At 39.7% G+C, this 27,981-nt stretch overlaps 2 protein-coding genes across 2 annotated transcripts; one reads left to right on the top strand and one right to left on the bottom strand.

Annotated features, from left to right (window-relative positions):
* On the bottom strand, positions 1-27,972 carry tbcd (tubulin folding cofactor D). Its single transcript, XM_062438575.1, has 39 exons — positions 27,508-27,972; positions 27,363-27,413; positions 27,146-27,243; positions 26,853-26,954; positions 26,559-26,705; positions 26,024-26,079; positions 23,856-23,988; positions 22,573-22,618; positions 21,683-21,815; positions 21,169-21,299; positions 21,021-21,081; positions 20,811-20,885; positions 20,578-20,672; positions 15,767-15,923; positions 12,939-12,996; positions 12,816-12,845; positions 12,385-12,470; positions 11,455-11,535; positions 11,268-11,341; positions 11,011-11,128; positions 9,680-9,740; positions 9,555-9,577; positions 9,416-9,447; positions 9,245-9,307; positions 9,095-9,171; positions 8,788-8,869; positions 8,580-8,698; positions 8,390-8,481; positions 7,899-8,039; positions 7,074-7,157; positions 6,361-6,519; positions 5,510-5,648; positions 2,910-3,031; positions 1,213-1,290; positions 1,039-1,125; positions 863-950; positions 522-631; positions 328-412; positions 1-221 (listed from the first exon to the last, which is right to left on the bottom strand). The coding sequence occupies exons 1-39, from the start codon at positions 27,689-27,691 to the stop codon at positions 210-212; spliced, it is 3,570 nt and encodes a 1,189-aa protein (XP_062294559.1). The 5' UTR covers positions 27,692-27,972; the 3' UTR covers positions 1-209.
* znf750 (zinc finger protein 750) lies at positions 18,287-20,249 on the top strand. The gene is made up of 2 exons (XM_062439558.1): positions 18,287-19,536; positions 19,679-20,249. The coding sequence occupies exons 1-2, from the start codon at positions 18,290-18,292 to the stop codon at positions 20,247-20,249; spliced, it is 1,818 nt and encodes a 605-aa protein (XP_062295542.1). The 5' UTR covers positions 18,287-18,289.
* Positions 27,973-27,981: the final 9 nt, after the last annotated feature.

Below are 27,981 nucleotides of genomic sequence, written 5' to 3'. Positions count from 1 at the left end.
TGATGTTCTCGTCTATTTATTGTCATGTAATTTCCAGATTTCTTACAGATTGAAATTTATTCCATGTATTGTTTGGCAGGCAGCAGACAGTAGACCAATTGATACAAGACAGCTTAAGCAGCACTCAAAGTTTGTTCTTAATTCTTGCAGGATGTTGTTCGACTACTTGATTTGCAGCTGGTTTTCACAGCCACAGGTGATCAGGAACCCTAGGCAGGACTCTGTCAATGAAAGAGAGTGGTTATGATTAACAGATCTAGCAAGGTCATTAAAACAGTATATAACTCTCACTCACTTAACTCTCACTTATGTCAGTTAAATGGTTACCTTAGTAACCACCTGTGGCCTGGGGACTCCCAACCAATCACAAAGTTGATTCCTGTGGGTGCGCACTGTGGCAAGGTCGCTCTCCCTGAAACGGACACCCAGCACAACAGTGTCAAGGGAACATACTGGTACATAATGTACACAATTAACATTTAAGAGAAGATCTAATAAGTGTATCCAATGTGACCACTAACCAGTTAGCATCACTGAGCAGGGTCATAACATCATCCAAAAACTCTGGATCAATGACATCATCATAGGTCAGCAGCATTTCATACATCTGGCTGGCCGTGGTCTTTCTGATCTGAAATGATAAGAAAGGAACAGTTTGGTTTTTTTCCCTGTCATAGATGTTGTTACACAAAGCAGTGTAAAATTTCAAAGGCATATAGTGATAGTGAATTTTGCAATATAAACCAAACTCGCTGCATTTGTATTCTTTTATTTGAAAAGATAGCTTGTCAGTGGTTTTGCACATCTGTTGAGGACTGGTGAGTATTTCTGTCCATTTTGCATTTCTGTGTTGTGAACTTACCACAGGAAAGGAATGGCAGAGTAGCATCAGCAGCTGGGACAACACTTTCTTCCTCACCTCACCCTGGAACTGGATTAGCCCGCAGAAACTGGAAAACACCAATCAGCACAGTCAACATGGATGGTTCTTTCCGCCCAAGGCAAGTATATAATGTTTACTATGAAATGGAGACTCACACAGATACACAGGCGCGTAGCTTAGAAATATTTTTGGACTTCTTGATTTCTTTGCAGAGAGTCAAAAGGTCAACACAGAACTGGTGACTTGGAGAAAAAAAGAAAGAAAGAAAAAGTTCAGCTTTCACAGATATCATCCATGTTTGTTCCACCGAAAGCTGTCGCAACACTCACTTCTCTTGTGTGGTGAAGATTTCAAAACAGTTGTTAGCGAGCATCTGATTGAGCATCTTCAGGAAAGGAATAGACACCCTACAAAGAGGAAAAGAAAATGTTGAGGCACAGATAGGATGTCTGTCGCTGAGTACATTAAAAGGATGAGCAATCATTTCTTAAAGTTAAATGAGGACAAAGCTGAGATCCTTCTAGTCAGCCCCAAAACTGAAAGAGAAACACTGTACAATAATCTGGGGAAATTAACCCCATAGATTAAATCTGAGGCTTGTGTTATCTTAGATTCAAATCTAAACCTCAGGCCTGACATCAACAAGGTGATGAAAACATTGTTTTTCACCTTAGAAACAGAGCAAAAGTGCAACCATCCATAAATCAAAAAGATGCAGAAAAAACAGACTCATGCCTTTATCTCAAACCGACTTGATTATCGTAATGCACTTTTTACAGGGCTCCCGAAAAAAACACTGAGAGGCTTCAGTTCATTCAAAACTCTGCAGCTCGGCTATTAACCAGAACCAAGAGGAGAGAACACATTAGTCCGGTTTTAGCTGCTCTTCACTGGCTTCCTTTAAATTTCAGAAATGACTTTAAGGTCCTTGGCTAGCACCAAACTACATGGCTAACTCCCTTGTTATATATTCGCATTCAAGAACACTGCAATCATCTGTTGCTGGTTTATTGGAGGTTTCCAGCAACAGCAGAAAAAAAATTGGGGATGCAGCTGTTGTCAGTTACGCCCCAAAACTATGGAACAAACTACCGATAAATATCAGGGAAGCCTGTTCACTTAATATTTTTAAGAGAAAGCTAAAAACGTATCTCTTCACAAAGCTTTTAATTAACTTTTCTATCAGCAACTGTACAACTGTACTTATTTTAATAGTAGAATTGTTACTTGATTTTATATATTGTTTGTTTCTATTCTATTTTTTTCTTTGCTACTTTTACTATGTACTATTACATATTAATACATAATAATACATATTATATTACTATTTTTATTTTTCCTCTTTCTTTTCTGTTTCTTTTTTTAAAACATTGCTTTATGCTCCTTTTATGTTCCTTTTATGTGAAACACTTGTATGTAATTTATTTTTGTTGTAAAGCACTTTGAGCTGCATTTATTGTATGAAAGGTGATATACAAATAAAGTTGTTGTTGTTTTTTCTTCTGGCGGCTTGTCAGTGTGTTTGTACAGACTTTACTACTTAATGTGTCAATGATGCAACAACAACAGAAGATAAATTGGAAAAAGTAAATCAATTTGTTTTTCCAACAGTAAACATTATCAAATGTAAGCAAAGCACAGCATAAAAGCAAAAGAAAAAATGCATAAAGCTGAAGGTGGGGAACAGAACTAACCCTTAAAAGTCAAAGTTCATGTCACAAGTCTGAGTTTTAAGAAGCGATCTTCCAAAGTTGAGGCTAACATATAACTTAAATAGAGCTAAAACGAGCAGCCAACTAGTTCATCGTCAGAAAAATAATAGGCAATTAATACGATCATTTTTAAATGATCAATCATTATTTTTAAAAGGAAAATGTCAAATAATCCCTCTCAAATGTGAGTATTTCCTACTTTTCTGTGGTTTTGGTAAAAGGAAATGGGGCTGTTGGTGAGAAAAAAACATGATCACCTTTGGCTTGAGGAAATTGTGATAGGGTTTTTGTTAACATGTAAAAGGCATGCGTACCTGTCATTGCGGAGATTGTCTCTGAAAATGCTCAGCAATGTATCACCAAACTGTGACAGAGCAGCAATATCCTCCTGGATCCTTTTCAGGTAGTCAAATAATGACTGGGAGGAAAAATGCACCTGAATGGAAGCAGCAGAGAGCAGCGTTTACTGTGGAGCAGCAGGAGCCAGAAAGTGAAGACAGTGGGAAAAAAAACACAGATGCACACTCATCGTGGTGAAGTTTGGAGCCTGGATCCACGATTGGCTGCTGACAGATGCTAGCTATGTCTGTTTATCTAATGCTACACTATCACTGCCTTAACAAAATAAAAGGATTAGTTGTATAGTATGGTACAGCGATTTGCTTTACTTCTCACGATTCCCTGTGAGAAGAAAAGCTGAATAACTGATGAAAACACAAAACTTTACTGTAATAACAAAATTACTGAGTGCTTATTATTGCATGAGCATGAACCTAAGCTACTTTCGAAAGAAAAGCTGATATCATCAGGCTGCAGGAAAGAAAGTGTCAGCCTTTGACACTTGCCACATAGCAACACAACAATCTACAGATAAACAAACAGGTTGCATGGAAACTTAGTGTCTTGTTTCATCATTTCCAATGAACTACAAAATGAAAAAGATAAACAAAAAACTGTTTGATTTTGTGTGTTTCAGTGGTTAAAGGTTATTTCATACTCATACTGGCAAAAGTTATGATAGAAATACTTTTGAGAACTGAATAAAACTTGTTGGTAACAAATCAAATTGTTTTTTGTAGGTCTTGGGACTCGGGACGGTTTCTGCTGTTTGGCTTTTGCAGGGCTGCACTGTATGGCCTCCACGTTGTAGCTTGCCATTAATGCGATTCTTGGAAAGTTAGTCAATGCTTTATCTCTTTCTGGCCTGTGTGAATATGTGCCTGTGGTGTGAGAATGGTGATCTTGGCGCATGTATCGATGCAATCTTGGCTCATTTTCCTGCATGCAACCCTGTACAAACATATCAATCCTTCTCGTCTCTGAGGATGTATCTGTGGAAAAGAAAGGCTGGAAGAGCGGGAGGTAAAGCGAGACGAGAGCCAGATCGCCTCTGAGGGAATACGTTACAGCCCCCATTGGCAGATGAGTTCAATTTTAATGACCTCACTGCTGCTATTAAAGGCTAAACTTATTTTTCTTTACTATATCCACAAACAATAAAAGTTAAAAATAACCTAACCATCACAAAGCTTTGTGAGCAAGCTTTCATATGATTGGCTTCTGCAGGTTAAGTGATACTGGGGGGACTTCATCAATCCCAGTTAAGGGCCCCAGCTAAGCCTCCCAAGCGATGGTGTGTGAGGGGTCAGGAGTGGAGAGTAGCAGGCATGCTTTTAAGCTTTTATTTATCACTGAAATGCAAAGATTCGACTGATGCCAAATTCTCGCTTGCCAGTACCCTGAGACACCCGTCAGATCGATTTGTTCTGGATGAGTCTGGATCAATGCTTTAAGCCCAGATGGTTGCCAGAGTGAAGATGAGGTTAGTAACCAAGTCGGATATGTGTTTTTAAGATTTAATTGACAGTCAAGCTTTTCTGGAAAGAGTAAGGCATTATTTTTCGTGTGGAAGATTGAGTAGACTTCATTAGACACATGGCTCCCCCTGTTGGCCTAAATTCCTCCTGAATAGTAAAAAGTTGAATTTGCCTGCAGATTTCCACAGCATTTCTACCTTTTAATGGTCCAGTTTGTACAAATATTCCAGCTTGCTAATGAACTAAAGAACAACTTAAATATATATCTCTTGTATGTGCTCTTCTGTTTAGAGTTCTGGATTTCCTAACAGCATTAAAAAATGTTGACAATTTGACCTGAAATGTGAATAAAAGTATTGACATGTAGCATTGCAAATACAGTAAATCAATATTGTGGGAGAAAGAACAACTTTACAAAACATAGACAGGTGACAAAATAAAAGAGCAACACATTGTAAGTGTCTTAGTAAGGTGTAGGGCCACCATGAGCTGCTAGAACAGCTTCAGGGCTCTTTGGCATAGATTATAGAAGTCTGTGAAAGTATACTGGAGGGATAGAAAACCATTTTTCCATGTGAATATTTAAGACCTTTTAATAGGGCTCTCCTTTGAAAATGAATCCGATGAAAAACGTTTAAAAAGTCAGCTGGAAATGCAGTTTTCAACCAGCTCACTGAGTTTTATTATTAGTATTAGCTTACGCTGCTCAGAGAAGGTTGCTTCTAGCGGTAGTGGTCATTTTAGCCGAGAAAATCAACGGTTGCCAGCTCGAAATGAGAGGCTTGTTTTTGTATACCTCTGCCTCAAACAAATGACCCACTGTTTCAAAAATTACAAAGAATTTCGAGAGGCAAATCACTTAGAAAGTTTGGTAGACGTAGCAACAGTAAGTAAGGGGGAAGAGCTTAGCTAACAATCAATTAGGTTGAGATTTGGTAACAGTCATCATTAAAGAATTAAGTAACCCCTCATGTTCTGTATGGGTCTGTATAGGTAATCCTTCTCTGCTCGTTAGCTCAGTTTTTCCCTTGAATTTGTCACCAGCCTGACTGGAAACTGTTCTACTCATCAGGGCAGATTGTATCTAACTGACTTACTGTGGACTCAGTGATCCCTCCCACAGACACAGTGAGGCCCAGCAGGGTGTGGTACTGATACTGAGGTAGTCCAAGTAGCTGGGTGATATGCTGGAAAGCTTGGGATGGAGCATTCCAGTTCAGACTGGTTGTGGCCTCACTGAAAGACAGACGACAGTAGACATAAACAAAGATCTGCACAAAAAAAAGGTACAATTTGGTGTTAAGTGGTAAAGGCGCATGCCACATGAAGGCAGCGTCCCTGGTTCGATTCTGGCAAGGGGCTTTTGCTGCAGGTCATTCCCCCTATCTCTCTCTCCTCTGTTTCCTGTCAGCCTTTATGCCATATACTGTCTAATGAAGGCAAAAATGACCAAAATATATCTTTAATTTTAAAAAAAAGAAGGTAAAATTCTTCATCAAGGTGCATATTTTCTTATCTGACATGTTTTTTATTTCTATATCATCTTTACTGCCATCTGTGACATAGTATTTATTCATCATCTTTATTATGATCTGTAATGTGGTGTTTATTTATTACATAAAGGTGTAATAAGGGAGCCGGATGAGGCTGTGAAAATTGTTACATGTGTGACTGATACTTAAATGACCTGAGTATGTGATTGTTTGACTGTGAGACACACTGGTGTGAGTTTTGAGCCTTAACAAAGCAAAGTGTATTGACTTTTTTGGGGAAATTTATTATACATACATTTACTCTACAAACAAGCTTTCATATTTAACATTTATTTGCTAAACCTTATCAGTGGCTGGTGTTTTATGATCACACTATGTCAAACAAAAATCACAGCAAGTGTTGTAGGTTTTAATGCTGCAAAATGAGCTGCAAATTTGAAGCAGGTGTAACTCACACAGGAAAGATGGTTAGCAGCTCCTCTCGGTGGGGGATATGAGGTACTGCAGGCTCGGTGCTGTGGAGGAGATGCAGGAAGATGTTGCCAGCATGAGCTCTGTAGCGGTCAATTTTCTCTGCTGCCTGCTGGGCCAGGCAACACATCATAGATTTAACCCTGCAAAGGAGAAGTAGGTAGTAAGTGATGCAATGAGGAAATGAAGATGATGAGTGTATCACCATTTCTTTCAACATAAGCAGATGTCTCCACAGAATGTCACGTCATTAAGGTATGACTAAATCAACAAACTGGCTATTGTTTTTGAACATATACCAACTTCTGTGTCTTTATCAGCTCAGGTTCTGGTGACAAAGATGAAAACTGGATTTTGGATATATCCAAAGGCAACACTGGGTGTGATTATTTTCTTTTTTTAGATATATAAACTATAAACTTTTAGATATAATATCCAATCAACGATAAAAGTAAATGTTTCATCATTTGTTTGATCCAGTTCTTCTACCATAATTAAAAAAACTACATAATGCAAGCTGGATTGATTTAAGCTATGGTATTATGGCACACCTTGAGGCATTGAAGTATCACCAAAGGTTACTAAAGCAAATTAACAAACAAGTCTGAGACTGACTGACATTACAAGTTTTATAGTCAACTGCTGGTACTGTGACACATGGTGTGGTGTTAATCAGAGTTTTCCAATTGCTACTCACAGGTCTGGCAAAAGGATCTCTGGAGCACTGCTGGCCACCAGAATAGTCACATCCATTAGACTTGTCATTGCTGCCTCTCTCACCCTGGGAAAAGTGACAAAGCAGACTTTATGCACACATTCGCTTGAATCTACTTAATCTTGTCTACATAATATTTAAAAAGACAACGAAACACCACAGTCATGCACACACACTCAAAAGCTGGCACACAGACACACCACCTTTTGAAGATTGCATTTCAGTGTTTCTGGATATGGTAGTTTTATAGCCAAATCAGCTTCATGGCTGCAGGGCACAATTTGTTTATGTGAAATGTTAACCGGGGCATTCATTCCAATGAAAGTCACACCCTGACACAGGTGCAAAGGTACTGGAACTCATAACTTTAGGAAAACTATGTGTAAACAGATGAAAAAGAGAGAAAAATGTGTCACTGTGTGGAATGTGATAACTGCAGATATTTTTTTTTTAAAAAGGAGGAAACAGATTTATCAGAAAGAATGAAGGAAAGAAAAGGATGACTAGACAGCATGAAAGAAGCAGCCCATCCCACTGAGGACTGAGGACAAGCGACAAGCCTGGTGACATTCCTTGCAAGTAGGTAAGCATTCCCTGGGGCCACCAGTGAGACAGGTATGCCATGACTTCTTGCCCCAAGGTGGAGGGACACAAAAACACCAGAGCCCTCAGGCAGAGGAACATTCCCAATACCTGAGGCAAATCAAAAGAGCGTGTATATTTGCATTGTTTGTGTGTGTGCGTTTGTGTGTGTGTGTCTTTATGAGCGTTTTCGTGTTTATTTACAATAAGGATTAGTTAACTCACCATGCCCCTACATCCCCTCTGCTGTCTGTTGTATAGTCATTCATGCTATTGAGCAGAGCGTTGTATACTTCTGCTACATTCTCCGAGCACAGAGCAGAGTCTATGGAGCCACTGACGCAAACACCTGCCTTCATACACACCCTGATAGAGAATGAAAAATATGTTCCCATTATAAAGAAAGACACAAAGGGCTGCTAGAAGAAATAACAGGTGAACTGGGGAAATGTGATCAAATTAGAATTTTGAGGATCTATGCAAAAAAAGGAGCAGAGAAACAAAAAGAAAGAACATGTCATTCAGGTCCTGCAGGTATAGTCATTCTATTATTTATTTTAGCCTTAAAAGCTTAGTAAAGCTAGCTGACAAGCAAGACAAAGAGAAGGGGAGAGACAGAGGGGCCTTTGTGTCATGAACCTGAACAATAATAATTAAAACTTAGAGATGGAAGAAACACGAATGAAAAGTCAATAAAAACTGATATTGATACTCACTGAGCAATTGCTCTGACTGCATCTCTCCTTGCCTCAGTGAAACTCCCTTCCTTCTGGCTGACAATGCACATCTGCTGAAGGCCTTCTAGGATCTAACCCAGACAAACACACACAAAAACAACTTATACCTATATCCTGAAGCAGTCAGTTATCAAACAGCTAGAAAATGTACACAATACATCAAACACACCTGTTTCAGTTTACTATGGATCATAAATCTTGGTAGACAGCCGAGGGCAAGGGCAGATCCACAACGGGTGAGAATCTGTGGACTCTTCAGCCCTTCGGTATACTGAGACACCAAGACAGCTACACGTATGCACACAATCCAACATGCAGAGATTATTTTCAAATTCAGACATACAGTATGAAGTAGTAAGAAATTATGTTTATCTCACTCTGTATTTCTGAGTCAGCCTGGCCTGGCTGGGCCTGGTAGTACTCCTCACATAGTGCAGACAAGGCTGATACCACAGCAGCCTGCAGAAGATTAATTAAAGTAGTAAACAGCAAATAGTAATTCCAAATGAAAGAGTATTATTTCAGAAATAGTTGTAGTGTGCTGTTCTGTTAGTATAACTGCTGATTTTAGCTATAGACTGTAGATTTTAGCAGACACTTTGTTTAAACTACTGCCAAAGAAATCTATGTCTTTGTGGATGTGTGTGGTGTTACTTCAATTTAATAAGGAAAAGTTAAGCTTACCATGATGCTATCCTTTGCACTCCTTGAAAAGAGATGAAGACTCTTTATGGTGTCGTCAATAAGCCACTGCCAGCCAGCTGAAACCAAAATTAGATATCTTTAACTCAAAAGCTAATTGAAGTACAAACACCGTTCAAAGAATTCACTTACTGATTACAGGGTCGTTCTTAAAAGGCATTTTGGACAGGGACAACTTTTCTATCAGACAGCACACTGCAAAACAATAAAATCATATATCATCATGTGTCTTCCTTCAGGCTTATTTCATCTTTTTCATATTAAAACCCATTAAAACCATTTCTTATTTGCTTTTAGACTCACTTGCTGGCCTCATCAGCTCCCCACCAAAACCCCTGCATGAAAAAAAACATAATTTTGGTAAAAAGCCAAAACAATGCTTGGATTTCTTTTTTATTTATTATACAGCTAACAGAAAGTTAAATTAATTATTTCTGCCTACCTGTACTGTTTTCTGTCTTGTAGCTGAAAGCATGTCAACAAATGAAAATCAGCAAAGGAGGTTATTTTGACCACAGTTTGTTGCATTTGATGTAACATTTCTTTTTAGCTTAGAGGTACACTAACCTTCTGGTGAATGTCTTTTAATGCGTCCACACATTCTGAAGAAATTATGTCCACCACAGACCTATGGGACAAGAGCAGGGAGTCATGATCATGTTTGAAAATGGTCAATAGAAAACAGAATGACTAAGTATCTAGTAGGGGTGGAACGGTTAATTAAAAATATCCGTCCCGTTCGGTACGCTTGTCACGGTTTGGGGCACGTGTGTATTGTTCGGTTTGTTCGGTTCATGACACGCGCAACGTACGCCTTGCCAGTAACCCAGTGAAGTTTTTTTCTTCTTCATTTGGCACGACACGGAGGCGTTACATTATTATACGTGGGACCTATGGAGGATGGAGGCTTTTGCTCCATGGCAAGCTTTCCAACAGTACGAAAACAGGCAGCTACTGACCTGAGAAAGCGCACACCAACTCCATACAGTTGATTAAAGCAAAGCAGCCAAACTACACAAAAACACAAATGGTAGGAGACACAGACATGTGTAGACCCATCTCTGAAGTGGAGATAATTATTATCATTATTATTATTATTATTATTCCACGTGCCACAGGCGGATTTGAGCAGCATCTTTTATCCTGCAATGTGCTTATTGAAATAGGCTATATGATGTAGCATGGTATAAGTTACACGTTTTATTTTAGAGTTGGCTTGTTGTTGCAGCGGCTGTAAATAAATAAATGCGCATATAAAAAAAATAACTGACGCAGAAAAGCAAGAAGAACAGGAAATTTCTATTAACTTAATCAAACTAATGAATGTATTATGGTGCATGCATGCACGATGGTCTTCATGTGACAGCTCTTTATATTGTTATGATCTTTTCCTCCGTCAGTTATGGCCGGTCAGCTGGGAATCCCTCCTGATGACGTGTTTCTCCGGGGGGAATCCCGGACTCCAGCCTGTGTTCACGCTGTCAGTGTGTGTAAAATGTTAATTTGTCTAAGGGACTCATTTAAAGGTTTCCTTGATACATGGCTGTTGGTTAGTGTTAAACTATTACGGAATTTTTTTTATTAATTTGTATTGCGCTCTTGCCTTGATGACATCATCCAGTCTAAAAATATGAGAAATGAAGTGTAAAAACCCCCCAGAAAAGAACAACATAAACCGAACCAAACCGAAAACCGTGACCCCAAAACCGTGATATTGCTCAGTTTAACATGTTCAGGAGATTTAGATTTTGCTCTACTTTGTTAAGCCTGTATCTAGATGGGATGTCAACAAGAAGCTCATCTACACAATGTTTCACAGTTCTTCAGGTAGAGGTAAAACATGTCAACAGTATGGTGTAAGACATCTACTAGGAGTTAAAGACAGAGTTAATGTTTACCTGTTTGTCTGAAGGCCCAGTTTGTACAGCGCGTGTGTGATCTCTGCACATGCCAGGATGGCTCCGTGGCGACCATGAAGGTCAATACCCATTGCTATAGGCAACAGCTGTGGCAAAACTGAAACCAAGGAAGAAAGCATGAAATGTCTACTCATGACCAATAATTATAGGTTTCATTTTCCAAAAAAGCACTTCTCAATTTACTTTTATTGAAGGCTCTCCATTGCCTGGGGAACAGGTATGGTGACATTGTTTACCTGTTGTCGCCATATAATCAAGTGCTTGTGGCGTCAGGTTGTGGAGCGCTTTAGTGGCGAGCTCTCTGATCACACTGCAAAACACATAGGATTTTTTTTTTTGGTTCAAAAGTTAAATACAGAACAACTGTACATTTTCCCTCATATTCGGTTATATTTATGAGCACAGGGAAATACAAGTACTTACCCATCCCAGTGGTTGATCTTCATGGATATCAAGTGGTCTATCATGGCTTTGGTGTACTCTGGAAAACTTGCTATATGAACGCTGCAAGAACAGAACATACATCTTTAGGTACGTAGACACTAAGATAAACAGAAATTAAATACCATGTTTTGACATGTTCATTTAACTATTTAATAGTGGGAAAAAACAATTTCACCCATCTCTCTTTATATTTTACACCCTGTTATATGTAGATCTGTAGTCAGTAATGCCCTGAGGCTAGCATCTATCTCTATTTTCACTGTTTCAATGTTTGCTTTGCCGGGTGGTGACACCTTTCTGCCAACAGTGGCAATTTACAAAAGGGTTAAAACATTTCTATGTTGGTTATAATGTACACAGTTCTTTCCTTACAAGATGTGCCTGCTGTAACAAACTAATCAAATAGACTGCACATATATAACAGCATAAATGACTGTTCTTATATGGCGCTTTTCTAGTCTTTATGACCACTCAAAGTGCTTTTTACATTGCATGTCACATTCACCCATTCGCACACACATTCATACACTGACGGCAGGGTGCCAACCTACTCATCAGGAGGGAACTAACTTTCAAGCACACATTCATACAGGAGCAATTTCGGTCTAAGTATTTTGCCCAAGAGCACATCAATAGGTGGAAGAAAATCTTGTGGCCACATGTTCACCATTTGTTTCTATTTGTCCCTTCCTGTGCACAGGGACAATTTCCTACCAGTGATATCAAAACTAAATCTGTGCTTTGTAAATAAGGAAGGATGGAAGGAACACTATGTGGTCCCACCCTAGTTCATTATTTAGGCTGCTATGAAAGGTGTACTGTCCTTAGCATTTCCCCAAGTGCAGCTTTATTTCAGAATTGTGCGACGAAACAAATGACTGTTAACATGTAGATTAAACTGTTTCTCACCTAATGGTCAGATAGCAGTTGTTGAGATTCCCAACAGCATAGTAGTCTGCTGCCGTTAAGATGTCAATGCCATGAGGAAACGTCCCCTATTTAGACACAAACAGGAAATAAACAGCCGAGACACTTGCAGTGTACTGTGTAAGAAAACTATGTTGTTAAGACACTGAGATTTTAGTTGAAAAATAAGATATGGGTTCCAAATTCAAGTAATGATCATGATTTTAAGAGTGATTTATGGCTCAAGTACTGTCAGGAAATCAAGTGTCTGCTGGTGCCCTGTAGCTTCACTGGGAGTCTATTTCTTTGCTTTAAACACTTTCACTAGCAAGGCAAGTTTGAGCAAGACTTGGATATTTGGCAGCAAATAAACTTAAAATCACAGTAATTGTCTTAGTCATGATGCACAAGAAGTCAATACTGCGGTCACAAACCTGTCTGCCGACATTCTCCTGGAAAGCAGCCTGGGAATAAAAGAGACATAAAAATCTAAAGTTCTGTCATGTTACTGTTCATCTTTATTGAAGCAATTGTAGGATGTTGACCAGAGTACTTACAGAGGCGGCTCTGCGGCAGTTGACATTTCGATCAAACACAGCCGTGATCAGCAAAGCACTGCAGAGAGAAATTCCAAAGTATGGATTGGAGAATATGAGTGATACATGACCTGTGCCTTGAATTGTTCACTGAATGCAATGAAGAGGGTACTTCTTCTTTAAATCTTTAACAGTTAAGTGTTACGTTTTGAAAAAAAACAAACACAAAAAAAATCACATTAATAGTTCTTCCACTATACTGTAGCTTTGTGACTGTGAGTGTTAAATGAGCTTATTTGGGCTTTATTGCACAAACAACAACAACCAGTATTTCAATATTTCAACACTCTAGTCCATTTTTCTTGCATTTGTCTATTATAAAATCTTTTTCAAGCTGGGAACATTTGTCATGTTTTCACAATATTTCCTTTATATTGATACTTGCCTGTCCTCTTACAGAGTAATAACAAAGCATTAACATCTTATCAATTTGTAATGGATCACAGACAGATTACATCATCACTGTGAAACAGATTTTAGTCACGTTGTACATATTCCCAGCAAAGTGGGTTAACACAACCACAATATGATTAACTATGACTCCCCTGCAATACTGGAACTTACGTGGGATTATGTTTTGACCTTAATATGCTTCCACGCTACGCTGCCTCTACACGTTTCAGTAGGGGCGGCTGTGTGAACATCAGTGGTTTTGGGGGGCCAACTTTCTGATAAATCATGGTGACAGACTGAGAGTAACTGCTGTTGGCCTTATTTGCTCTCCCCCCTTGTTCCCTGCTTCCAACCAGTAACATCAAGCCTGGAGCTGGACAGTTTGGCTTTACCAACTGTCCTTGCCCTGAGGGCTTGGAAATAAAAACAGTCCTGATTGCATTCTAGATAATGCTCTAAAAGATATTCTGAATTAGGTATGCGGCTGCTACAGTTAATAAGTACATGGTGTGTATGTGTAAGCAGAAATACAACTGTGTGTGTGTGTGTGTGTGTACATGTGTGCCCCCAAGTCACTTAGTCTCACATTTGCAAAAGTAAGATTTCTGCAAATGTCATCAAGCTGTGATGAAAAGAGCAGGAACCAGCTTGTCTGAGTATTGCTGCCAAACGGCGACCGAAACCTACAGTAACAGGCGAAACCTGGCAATCCTGTAGGCTAGGGAAAGGGAGGGTGTTGTCGCGACTGCTGATGATAATGCTAGTCGCAGGGGTTCAAACTGACACTGCAGAGCTGGTCTGCACAGTCAGAGGCCGCAGGTCTATACACGCATACCGAGAGAGAAGAGATCAAGGAGGAGGAAAACCGTTACTATTGACAAAGACTGAATGTACGTCACGAGATGATATTACACCTTAGCGTCTCTACACTGGTTGCTGATTAGATGTAAAAGTTTTACGATGTTATTCATTAGTTTCAAGACTAGTTCCAGCTTCTGGTGATATGTCCCCCCTTTAATGCAGTCAGCAGCTAATCCTTGAGCAAGAACTTCTAACCCACCTTTTACCAAAAAGGGATATTTGTTGTCCAGTCCCTACTCGAAAAAACTATAAATAAAACAAGTGAATAAAGTGACTATTGGCCCACAACAAAAAACAAAATTCATACATCTCTGGAGATTGTGTGTGTTTACCTTAATTTGTTGAAAAAAAGTATTATAAATTATATAAATAATATATAAATTATATTTTGTGTCACCATTGGAGCTTTTACTGTGGCAAAAAAACAACACACTTATCGTTTCTACTGACTTACTGTCTCTGTGCAATTGACACACGTGAACCTTAGATATTCACTTCCTGGTTGTTATAATGCTCCAGAAATGTTCACAAATCCTAAAATATCTCCCAAGCTCTCTACTTAGTTCAAAACTGACTTTCCAAAATACAGTGAGCTTGGAATTATCTTTGAGAAGCAGAGACTGCTTTAAATCGCGAGGTGTATCTTTATTGTGGCGGACAGAGCACACAGGAACAAGTATTAAATACAAAAGAACAACTGACACTGAGCCGCAAAGAGATCAAACACGCGTACTGCTCAGCAGCAATGAAAATTTCATAGAAAGATCAAATATAACAAGGAAATGCATGTATGTATGAAATTACATTATAGGGTTTATTATAATGAATTATCACTGGAGTCAACAACATGTGACCATCACCTTTTGATAGCATGGCTGTGTGATTAAAGATAGAGAGTGCATCACCGCAGCCGACTTCAACAAAGCACACATGAATGGTGGTTATGTGGGGACATGCATGATTGATGTAGCACAGAAAAACTGGTTTGAGGCAGTAAATAACTGCTTGGAGGCAAATCATGCAGCTTCTATACAAACTACAATAAGGATACAATTCACAATATGCTGCAAGTTAAACTTAAAATCTTACTTATTGCTTATAACAATGTATTTACAACACATCTCTTGACTGTAGCTGCTGCTTCTTTACTTTTCTCTACGATTAATATATTTAAAGAACATACATGTTGGTGAAATCTTACAGGCTGATACTGCATCTGTGTAAATGTCCATATTTATATTCACATTTGAGCCATTTGCTGCTTTTCCTTCTTTTCTTTCTTATTGATTACATTGTTTGACTGTGATGTTATACTGATGTAAATCATGTTGTGGACATGATATACAATACATACAAAGTAGGCGTGATGAGTTTGCATTAAAAACAACAAACAGGAAAATCAATTATCAGTCCATTACAGTCAAAATATAGTGCACTTGAAAGATAATAATTATAATTGTTGTTCCTGAGGTACTTTTTTGTAGCAATCTATGCGTGTAACTGTTTTATAGGAAAGGAAGGAAGAGGAAGCTTACTTGGAAATCTGAGTGACAAAAGGCTCAAGCTCCTTGGGTTCATAAGCCCTGGCGAAAGACCAGCACACATAGCAGGCAGCGTCACGCACATTGGAGCCGACACTGCATGCTCCTCTCTTTTCCTCGTAGGTCAGGGACTTGACGATGAGCGGCACAACTGCAAACAGGCAACAGAAAGAGATTTGTGGATTTATCCCAAGACGAAAAAAAACAAAGATAAAGGTTGTGCACAAAGCCCATCAACTACCAGGACAGATATCATTCTTAAGAAAAACATGAGAAACGTTGTGAAATGATAACTTTCCAATGAAAGTTTAAATCCCAAAGAAGCATGTGCTTATGCGTGCTCAAACGAGTGCCTGGCCGCTCACCTTAGTAACTGTTACTTGTTTGTAACATCAGGGAGAGAAAGCACAACATGACTGGCATGGTTATAATTAGGAAGGCAAGGAGTTTGCAATGAAGTGGGTTAGGGTTAGGGTTTCCTTGAACACTGGTTTGTTCACATAAAAGCGAGGTGCAACTAAACATGAGCAGCACTAATTTAACTCTCACTATGCAAATGTCATGTTCCTGATCTCGCCCGTTTGCTGCTGAACTTTACTTTAAACTATTTACAGTAACTGCACAATGAGGCCAATGTGGTCATTTTCCTGAAAAGAGAGAGATGGATCAGGAAAAAGGAAGAAGGAGTGAGAGCCCCCATCCCACAGCGTCATGTAAATCATCGCTTGAGGCTTGACTAATATCAGGTGCATTGATGTTGCCTGAGGGCCCTACTGTTTGGGCTGAAGCCCCACCCACTAGTGAGACAACACCTCAGAGAAAGGATCTCACCACACAACTAACATCACTAAATAGATCACACACATACATGATTACACACATTCACTTACAGACTCTGAACTCTTAACACATCCTGTAGCAAATATCCTGGCCAGATACTAACGCTGGCAGTGGACTGTGGAGCTGCTCTCTGCAGGCTGAATACTCAAGAGAGGACACTTTTGCAACAACCCGAGCAGGTAAAACACTTTTTTTTTTTTTTTTTTTTAACTTTCATCCATAATAAGGAAGCAGTATTAAGTTACTTTATTTATTTCATGTCATCTGTCAAAGCGTTTTTGTGTTAATGTAAAGACACTAGTCAATAGTTTGTAAAGCTACTTGTCAGTAATTTATAAGGCATACTTAGGATAGATTTAAGTCATGCACCTGTTACCTGTGGGCTTCAATTATCCACTGCTTGCGCTACCTTGACTGATGCACAGGTAATACTGTCTGTACCTGGTCAACAAAAGCCCTTCTGATAAGGTTTCCCATTACTTAGGCAAATATCAAAAACTTTTAAACAATCTAAAAAAATAAGATATACTTGTCTGTTTATGAAAAGGCAAAAAAAAAACATAACCTGAGATCAAGGCAACAACATATATTTTTATTTTAAAAAAAAGAAAAGAAAAAAAAGATTTTTACTGGATTATATTCACAGTGGAGAAACATAGTGTTAAAGATTTTCGAATTCATTTTAGTTCTTAAGAAGGGAGTGGCTTTGCGTGCTACTACAGTTGGACAGAAACTTGAGTGACAACTTCTTGCGACAGCGCATGACAAGCAGGTTCCTCCACGCAGCACCCAGCAACACTTAACTCACACCTCTAGGTGATGTTTCATTTCAAAGGGAGGGCCGAAATGTTTCAGATGCCACCTACTTCACAGTTTGACTTAAATGGCTGGTTTCAACTGTTACTTCTCATGCTGTCTGGTGGGTTACTTTTCATGCTCATGTATCTCCAGAGCTGGTGAGCTCATCAAATGATGAATGGGAGCTGAGTGCATCCCGCAGGTGTAGTCATGGGAAGCAGGTGGCTGCTGGTTCCCACGCCAACAGCGCAGAGTTTAGTAAGGTTGAGAGAGAAAGCAAGTCTCTGCATGCCCTCCAGGTCTGTGTTACGAAGTGCTGTGTCTGCCCAACACCTGCCTACCTGGTGACTTAGCAGTGCTCTAACTCTTAAAGACAGATGAGTGATATCGTTATAGTCTTAGTAGGCCGCTGCCAATCAACCAAAACCGCACTACAGTCAGGACTACACCTATACAAACATAAAACGTACATTTTTGCATACAGCAGACAGGTTTTCATATTAAACAATTTCTCTGTTTGGTGTCTAACCAAGTATGAAGAAACAGTTGCAGAAATACATTAGCCTGAGGGTGCAGTGTTTTATGCAGCGTGAGATTTTTCTGCCCGAGCAGATAAAAAAACACACATAGGAAAAACCTCCCAATTAGTACAACTCTCCACCTGAACCAGTCAAACAACTCTTTAAGTCTCATTACTTCAAAGTAAACTCAGTGAGAATCTGGTACAAAACCTGCAATGATTATATTGTATGTTCTTATATGCTTAAGTGTCACATTCCCCAACAGCTGTAGTATACTTAGGATGAGGAAAATCTAAACCACTACTAAATCGTAAAATGAATTGTGCTCTGTTTTCAGTAAACGTGCATCAGAATCAAGATGGACACTGCTCAGGAGCGCAAGCCAAAAAGGCCCCACTACATTCCCCGACCGCCTGGCAAGCCCTTCAACTACCATTGTTTCCAGTGTCCTTTCACCTGCAACGAAAAGTCACATCTCTTCAACCATATGAAATACAACTTGTGTAAGAACTCCATCTCTCTGATGTCGCAGAAAAACGGGCAAACAGCCAGACAGGTCAAGGCTGCAGCAAAGGGAAGCCCTGTAAAATCTAAGGATTGTCCCAGCACTCTACCAGCAGTCCATACCAACAGTCCGGAGAAAGACAGCGCTGAGGAGAACAAAGTCGAAAGCAGGGATGACTTGGAAGAAGTAGACGTAGGGTGTGACAGCCCAGTTAATAATGACAGCAAGAGTATGACAAAACCAAATACAGTTGCAGAGAGAGAGAACAGCGAGGGCAACAAAGCCAAGTCTCTGCCGCGCCCATCTGCCTTCTCCCCTGTCACACCCAACCGTGATGGAACAGAAACCTTAAAGTCATCTGTGCAGCAGTCAGAGGATTCGCAAGCTCCTGTTCCTACTTTCAACCACCCAAGCTTCCCATGGGGGATTTCATCATCCATTCCTTTGAAACCATTCCCCCCTCCCATAGTTCCTGATTACTCTCCTTATCTCCTGCCTGAAAGGCCCCTGTATCCTACATACTACCTCCCAGGAAACCACCATGCTAATGAGCCTAACGCTCCTTCTCTCCGGCCAGAGTTTGTGGATCCCCAGAGGCCGGTGGTGCCGCAACCCATTGCCCCACCTCACACCTCTCTATTTCCCCCATACCCATACAGATACTGCCACCCTCTTCACCCAGCACACCATTTGCATTATAGCCTGTACAGGCCCCATGAACTCTCCATGCCGATTTCAGGACCGAGGTATCTTCCTTTAGATTTGTACGGTCCAACCTTTGGGCCTAAGGAATATGACTTGTACATGAATTCCCGTCCCAGTAACAGCAGCATCAACACAACTGCACAAGAGGAGAGCAACATTAGGCAGAGTGGAGACAAGACAACCAGGTTGAGCCCTAAAGAGGGCTGTTCAGCCTTGGGGTCCCCTGACAGACCAAGTCATGCACACATCATCCAGAGAGACGAAGAGAACCCACACCACAACAACCTGGGTGAGCCTGAGCCCAACCCAGAAGTAGGACACACACCTACAGATGTTCAACCCACCAAAACTGACTCAAGCTTGCAGCAGTCAAGAACTCCACATGAGGATGGAGGGTGAGTAAAATGACCACGTTCAATGTTTTTATTATCAGGAAAGAAATGGTATTATAGTGAAACATTTACTTGGCATAACTGAGCCACATTATTGCGACAACAGTAGTCAGTTGTTAAGTTTTTTTGGCCTTTTTCTTTTCAGATCAGCTGAGAGCAGCCGATATTCCTCTGAGCCATGTCCTGAAGCTCCATCAGAACAAGATGATGAGGACAACAGGGAAGATCTGGCTCCACTCAACCTCTCCACAAGAAACCAAGACAAAGAAAAAAGTCCATCTGACCACAGACTGAGGTGCTCAGACACAGAGGACTTAAAGGAGGAAGAGTTGCCTCTGAACCTCAGTCTCCGCTCTTCTCATGTTGAGTGTGACCTGAGCACTTCGGAGAATCTTCAGCAGAGACCAGGCACAGAACTGGACGAAGAACCGTGTGACCAGAGGCAAACTGCGGCACTGGCACTCTGTCAGCTAGCCATAGCAAGCTCTGCTCTCTCTCCATGTCAATTCAGCACAGCAGACGGGCTCTCTGTGATCTCAGATTCCATAAATGCTGTAAGTACTGGTTCTCCAGAGAAGACCAAAAACACAACCAAGGCTAAAGCAAAGGGCATAAAAAGAACAAACAGTGGCCGGGCTGAAACCAACTGCCATAAACCAAACAAGAGAGCAAAGATACCAGGACGAGCTGCGAGGAGGAGGCCTCGCTGCTGCTAATAACTAAAACTCTAACTGGTATAATATTTGTAAATAAGGACAGAATATCTTTAATTCTACATGACAAGATCAACTTATTGAACATCTATGTTAAAATGATAAGCACTGAAAGACCTCTCTCTCTCCCTGTTGACTGCCATACATATTTTTTTCTGATATAAGGCTTTATAGGGGGACTTTATATTTAAATCTAGATAAGTTTTGTAATATTGAGAACGGAAGTTGTGATGATGTACTTTAAATGTAAACATGTTGAATAAAGAATTTTGTTCACGATAGTCCATGTATGTTATGATGACTTTTTCAATGGGAATTAGTGAACACCTACCATCTGTTAGTCTGGAAGGCAGGAGCAGGCCTCTCCTACCAAGTTCTGCCAGTGCGAGGCATCCTCCATGCCAAGCGTTGTCTGTTTCCTGGAAGCTTCAAAAAAGAACAAACAACACGTCAAAGCATAGGAATGCACTGGAATACAGGGCTACTTGTAAAATTGTCATTGTGTGATGAGTATTTTGAAAATGATTGATTGAGAGAGCCAATATGCCCCAAGCATGAAGCTACCTGAAGCAGTCCAGTACTGATCCAACCACCTCATCTGCCAGCTCCTTGGGGAGCCTCCCTGTCACCCTCCCAATGCTGAAGGGTTAGATAAATGTTTATTGTAAAACAAACTCTGTCAAATATGCTGTCTTGAACAGTACTACAGACAAGTAGCAACAAGGATGACAACTTCGAATTTGTACTATATGGTGAGATAAGACTGACTGTTACCCCTTTGCTGCAGACCAACGCACAATGGTCTCCTTATCTTTCAGTCCCATCAGCAGATGCTCTGTAAAATAATATGCAAATTTGATTTCCTGAGCTGAAAATTACTGAAATTACAATATTTTTTAGCAGATTGGATGCAGGAACTGACCAATAACAGTCTCCACTTCCTCAGGAATGTCATAGTCTTCCTCCTGTTCTTGTGTCTCGATTTCAGCAGTGGCTGCAGTTGACTGGGACATAGAAAGGTTTGCTGCAAGGGAGCGATTACCTCTCTGGTATCTGAAAAACAAATACACACTCAGCTCTGTGCCTCTTGTCCTACTAAGGAATGAAATATGTTGTGACACATATGACTTTATGCACTATTGAAAACTAGTTGGAAAGAGAGTTGATATTATGCAACTGCCATCTGATTGAGGAGCGTTTATTGGTTGAATCACTTTGTTTCACTCTTACCACTTACTCTTACCACTTACTAGATCTGTTGCGATAATGGTACGAACATTTTAATATATAATAAAGTATACACAAATGTACACTTTCATCAAATGCTTTCTTTGTGTGTTAATGTGCAAAACAGATAAAGAGTTTGAGTCAGCTGACTCACTTTGGTTGAAGAACTAGTTTAACATTAGGTATAATTGACTGGGATTATGTCTAACCTCCAAGTGGCCAAACGTGGCTTCAGAAAGGTGAGGCCAAGCCTCTGGATTAGTTTGATACCAAGCTTCCTCAGCATGGCTTGGCTGCTCTCTGAAAGATGTTTCTGCTCCAGACACTGTAAAATGGTAGGAGCTAGAAAACAAATAGAGTCATAAATGTTATGTTATGATACTGTTATTTCAATACAGCAAATACATTTATAATAAACATACAGGACTATGCATAGTTTTTGAAACTATCCAGCTAGAATAGAAAGACTTGAATGTTTACCTGGCCTTCTGTTGACTATTCAGTAATTAATATATATACATACATAGCTACAACTGGACTGTCTCTACAGAAACTGCCAGAAATAGCCAGAAATGAGCATTCAAGAAAATCATAGACCCTCTTAATGTATTGGAATGCTCTGTTATTTTACTTTTTCAAGGCCAACATCGCCTGATATCTGTATTCAAATATCTCCCTTCTGGCACACAACATTTAGATAAGGATTTGTGAACACAAATAATTCTGTTACCACAAGCAAAAGCAACTGAATTTGACAGTCAGAGTTAAATTAAATTCCATGACTTTCCACATGGAGATTAGAGAGAAAAGATGCGCTTTTGACTTGCACTACAGACTTTATAACTTCAGGTAGTGAAGTCCACAAGTTGCTAAACATATGATCAATATGATATTAACATAACAGACAGCTTCTTCAATATTTTACCACATCAAAACAAAAAGTTATTTCCTAATCATGTTGAAAATTGCAATCAAACTGAGGCCAACTGAACTGCTGAAAGGCCTGTGAGACCAATTAATTTGGATTAATGGCAAATTTGTTTGATCTTGAGTCATTACTTTACTGCAAATAAACATAGCAGGAAAAAGGGGAACCTACCATACTGCAGGAGGTCATCTCGTTTTCCATGTTTGAAGAGCTTTGCCTAGAGGACACAAATGAGATAACCAATTCAAGCCAAGATACTGAGCGCAAACATGATAGTGATGACATTAGGGAATACATTACACATTTTGAAACACTAAGTATCTCACTAGTGAACTAAAAAACTGTTTTCTGAATCAGAAGTCATTTCTGTCTTTCATTTTTGTCTTTGAATGACCATGTTTTAAAGCACTTAACCCTCAATCTACACAAAGAGAAAAACATACAAGTATGGCTCCAGTTTTAAATGCCCCAAGCATCATAAAGACTGGAGCTAGGTTTATTTCACAGACATATTAAGTACAAAGGAACGCTTTCTAAACATGTTATACAAGTTTTTGTACTTGCTTGGGGGCTGAATTACATTAAGTTAGTTACAAGGAGTGATTGGAAAATACCCTCCAAGATTTTAATCTTCGATGCATCAGATTAGAAAAATGGGTTTCATTAGAACTAAGTAATAGGCATGAAAAGACAGTTTTTGTATTTGTATTTGTTAAAGCAGCAAAAACATTTATATTTGTATTTGAATTGAGTAAAAGTGGCAATAGGCATAACAATCCTGTGTTTGTTTTTATTGAACTTCTAATTTTAGTATATTGAAGTGTTATGGGAAGTGTTCTTCAATAAACTACTTAGCAAAGTAGAGTTCCCACACCAGGTCTTGAACCTCGGTTTTCAGACCACGGATGACTGCAATGACCACTCAACCAAAGCTCAGCTCCACCAAACACACAGGCCTGCAGCTATTTATACATCCATGACACAGAGACACAGAGTGGAGCAGAGGAGAGAGACAGAGACAGTGATGTAAACTCTCTACAGCATGAGACCCAGCCTGTGCACTGTTATTCTGAAAGTATTTGCGTGAAATAAATATTCATAAAAGAACGCTATTTGTGCTTTTCTGAATACCATATTCAGATTTGGCTCCAACCCTAATAATTGCCCTCAACCCCTGTCTCATTTGCTGCAGAACCGTTAAGCTTGAAGCAATGGATTAAACTGACATAAGCCACTCAAAGCGGCACCTCCCACACACACAGCAGGTGCATTACACACCTGCCAAAACCACATTAAGTATTGTGTAAAACATACCAGTCATGTTAGCTCTTGTAAACTACCCTCCACAGGTTCTGATACAGCACTGTGCACAGATTACACCGCCTTCAAACATATACACATACACGTGTTCATGCAATAACACGTGCTTGTGTGTGATCAATGAGTATGTTTACCAGAGACTGCAGGGCACCATCCAGTACCATGATGTCTGTCACTGAGTGGTCATTAGTCTGGGATATAGTGGTGAGGCTCCAATCCAAAAAGTCTTTGAGACGCTTCTGTTTCACATCAGGGCGTGTCATGAACCTGTACAGTCATGTATAATGAGACAAGAAAGCAAAAAAAGGGTTTCAATGTTGATACACAACATACAGATACCAAGAAAGACATTTGAAGATCAACCTCGCCCTCTACTGGCTACAAAACTAACTACAGTTGATACCTGTATCTTGCATTTCTTGGCTTGTATTTTGCATTGCTGTTTTTATAAATGATTCACAGTCTTTGATTTATGAGTCAGTGATCAACACAAGCTGTAGATGAAAGACATAAAGTAGACATGTGGCTACTTGATCTTAAATTAGATGTATGCAACTCACTCTGATATTAATCCAACTGCACCAGTAATGTTGACGGTTGTGATTTACTTTTAAAGAAAACAATTGTATGAGTATGCATACACACTACTTCTATCATCTCTACTCAGTATGTGTCTACACATGCACATGGATAAATCCACTATACAGTAAGCGGCATATGCAAACAAAGTGCAATTTGTTTTTGTTTTTTTTGTTTTTTACATTTCTGACTTTATTGGAAAATTTATGGTGTAGAAACAGAAATGAAAGTAGTTGAAAGAAAGAGATGTATGGACCACAGCAGGAATCAAACCGATGATACTGAAATGTAATTATATGCATCTATTTGGCTACATAATGCCAGATGCAAGAACCACTCGTACGCACAGATTCGTTCTTAAACCATGCGTACGAGTGATTTACGAGGATTTGCCGCATTCACCAATTTCCTCGTATTTTGGATTTTCTCTTAGGTACGAACAAAATTTACGAGTGATGCAGACCTGTCGTACCTCTCACGCACAACCAACCTGCAGTCCTCCAAAGCAATAAAACACGACTGTTACTGTCTAATTGTCTAATGGCAGTGTGCCAACGATATCATGTCTTTTGGGGGAACTCAATTTTTCTTCCGAGGGGGGGGGGTTGACATCATATACTATAAGCAAGATATGATAATCACTTAATGAACACATAACACCTCCACACGGGTACCCTCATCTCCAACTTATTCTGCCGACTTGCCCTGCGTTGTCATCCCGGGTGTTAGCAGGTCTGTGCTGACAGCAATCCGGCAGCAGGTGTAACATCAGCAGTTGAGCTTCAGAATCAACTGACTTGGATTTTCTTTTTAACATCACTTTATGCTGACTACCACTTAACAGAGAAATGAATAATGTCGATCCACAGGCTGTGCGATTATTATATTGTCAGTATTTTAGAGACCCCTGAGTAATGGGTGTGAACTACAGGGGATGTAGAGAAGGGGGGGAAGTGTATACTATGTCCCGTTCATTAAATTGCACTTCTGAATCCATAATCATGATGACATTACTCTGTTTGTAAAATAATTAGGCTATTTAGTATAAAGAAGTAGACAATTTAGGTAGATATATCAGTCATTTAAATTGACAATTGAAACTATGATATAATGCAAGCTTACAATATAAATATTAGCGGCCGAAACTACAAAGCGACTTGTCCAAAGCTACTTTTCCACAGTTACTTTTCCACAATATAAACTGACTATTTATTAATAACTGTTATTCATTTAATTGAAATATTGCTTATCGAAGTAATAGTTTAACTCCCTGGCTGATGACATCCTCTGGCATAATTCATACTCAGTCATTTTTGTTTTTATTTCTGTGATGCTGCGCGCAACAGCTGAGACAGCGTTCACAGCACGGGTCATTTTTCCTCATTCTTTGTCTTTCTCAGGACCTTTAATTCCACCACTAACACTAAATAATAATATGTGTTTCTGTTGATCTATTTCTGAGAGCGGGACCTCAGTCTGAGAGCTCGTAAAGTTCTTATTCTTAGTCTTTAGTGCCATTTTCATGAATGGAGCTTCTCCACAACCTGCCGGTCGTCTGACCTTATATGGCATTTTGAGGGCGTCATTCATGTTAATTTACTATTCTCGGGAACGTGCGTTCATTTAGAACAGGTGGGATTCATCATGTTTACGAAGGTCATTTACGACTGTTTCCTGGTGATACGAGTGTTTGTTGAATCCGACGTGGCACACTCGTACTTACTTTGATACCAGGACAGATGCAGCATCTCTGGGACTATCACTGACAACTAGATAAGACTGAAAAACAAAACAAAAACAGCTGTTATTTAATACTGCATGATAACACAGCTCCCAATCTTTAAAAGTTGGATTACCTACAAACACAACCACAAACAATTAACATGGCTAAATAAAACCACCTCAGATATTACACGAGTGGATTTTCTTCTTGAGACATATTGATGATGTGCTCCTTTGTCTGAATTTTAATTATTGATTTGAATCAACGGGTGTAACTCTGCAACTCTAAAAGCAGCAGCATGTGTTTTGTTATATGTTAGTAATAGTAAATAAAATTATTTATGTCTGTCTGTCTGTCATAGAATTATTGATACCAAACTTTGAGATCTATATTCTGATAATTGTTGAGGCTCTTTTAATCCAAATGACCAAGCCACTGGGGGGAGCAAGGCCTTTACATTCAGACCAATCTCTCCCACAAAACACAAAAACAGAACATTAACATTATACTTATATTATACATATACTTATATTGCCTTTGCAATAGCGAGAATGCGGTCCATGGTGGACTCTCTGGCCTTGCCAGAATCAGACTCAAGATGTCCATCCAGACGAGAAAGGTCAAAGGGTATGAGGCAGGTCATGGACAACCACAGCAACAGCATGTAGCGAGTTTCCCAAGTCTGGAAGAAGTAAATGGTAATATGTACTATTAGTAAATATTTGATGAAGCTGACATCAAAGATAACATACATCAAAACTGCTGGAGGCCAATGCACAGAGGTGCAATCTCTGTAAAAATAAATAAATAAAAGGAATGCCAGTCTCACCTCAGAGTCTTTGGGATCCTGCCTGGATAATAGGTCCAAGACTGGCTGGACATCAGCTACCTCATGAGGAAAAAGCTGCATGAAGATTTTATAGCCTCTCACCTGGTCAGAAAACAAACAAACAAACAAATGAATACACTTTGGGAAGATTAATGAATCAGCAGGATAACTTGGCTACATAAATAAAAGGCTTATTCAAGGCTTTAATCCTGGAGTGCAGTCTGGTGGATTTTCACTGACTTGGCGGACAGGACACAGGCTAATGTCAAAGACAGCATTGTTTTCTGACTGACCTTACAGATGGTGTAGAGAAACTTGAAGCTCAGATGAACGAGTGAAGGAGGAGACTTTTCATTCCTGATGAGCTCCAGTATCATGTTTAACATCCACTCTACAACAAAATTGAAAGATGAACAGTGAGTGGGGGCGTTTTAACTGTATGTACATTCTCCAGATTAATATACAACACTACTACAAATCATATTTAGAGTTATACTTATCAGATTGTACCTAGGTGTGGGTCCAGCAGATGAGGCTGCTCTTGATATCTGTTCATTATCACTGTGAAGGGGAAATGGGCAGATTGTGATGAATTGAGGGCACAGACTAAGCGTTTATTTAAAGACTTCGTGTACTGTATGGATGACTGTCTCACCCAAAAACCTCTGTGTGGCGGACTCTGTTGTCACCGTGTCTCCGTGGACCTCCACCAGGGTGGAGATCAGACCTCGGGTCTCGTCGCGTTCACTGAAGCCCCCCAACACACACGCTTGGACAATAACATCCGACTCTCCTCCTTCACCACCGGGACACCCATCCTCCATCTCCGATAAAGCCATTTTTGCAAGACTTTGACCTACGAATAGAATCTATGTTGCATAAGCTAATGTTAGCGTTTGTTGGTATGAGTTGTATACTAGTTAGCTAGCTAATATTAGCATTTATGCCTAGCAAACGGAACATCGGACTTTATCTACGATATATGGTGTTAGTTTAAAGTATTTACGTAAATTCTTTTCTACGCGAACTCACATTAATATAACTAAAAAAAACACATAAGAAACTACTTCTCATATAGCTCTGTAGTGATGCTCCAACCAAGTGCGCACACTGTTGTACTTGTACCCGC

This window comes from Scomber scombrus, chromosome 18 (assembly GCF_963691925.1).
Source record: "Scomber scombrus chromosome 18, fScoSco1.1, whole genome shotgun sequence".
In the NCBI taxonomy this organism is placed as follows: Eukaryota; Metazoa; Chordata; class Actinopteri; order Scombriformes; family Scombridae; genus Scomber; species Scomber scombrus.
The sequence above is the reverse complement of the archived record's forward strand: the minus strand, read 5'-3'. Positions and strand labels throughout refer to the sequence as shown.

Excerpts from the sequence above, each read along its gene's own strand:
- znf750 (XM_062439558.1), top strand. The coding sequence starts at position 18,290 with ATGGACACTGCTCAGGAGCGCAAGCCAAAAAGGCCCCACTACATTCCC. Across the intron at positions 19,537-19,678 it reads ACTCCACATGAGGATGGAGG|ATCAGCTGAGAGCAGCCGAT; the intron begins GTGAGTAAAATG and ends TTTTCTTTTCAG.
- tbcd (XM_062438575.1), bottom strand. The coding sequence starts at position 27,691 with ATGGCTTTATCGGAGATGGAGGATGGGTGTCCCGGTGGTGAAGGAGGA. Across the intron at positions 20,886-21,020 it reads CGTTGGTCTGCAGCAAAGGG|CATTGGGAGGGTGACAGGGA; the intron begins GTAACAGTCAGT and ends CTAACCCTTCAG. Across the intron at positions 8,699-8,787 it reads GGCTGACTCAGAAATACAGA|CTGTCTTGGTGTCTCAGTAT; the intron begins GTGAGATAAACA and ends GCATACGTGTAG.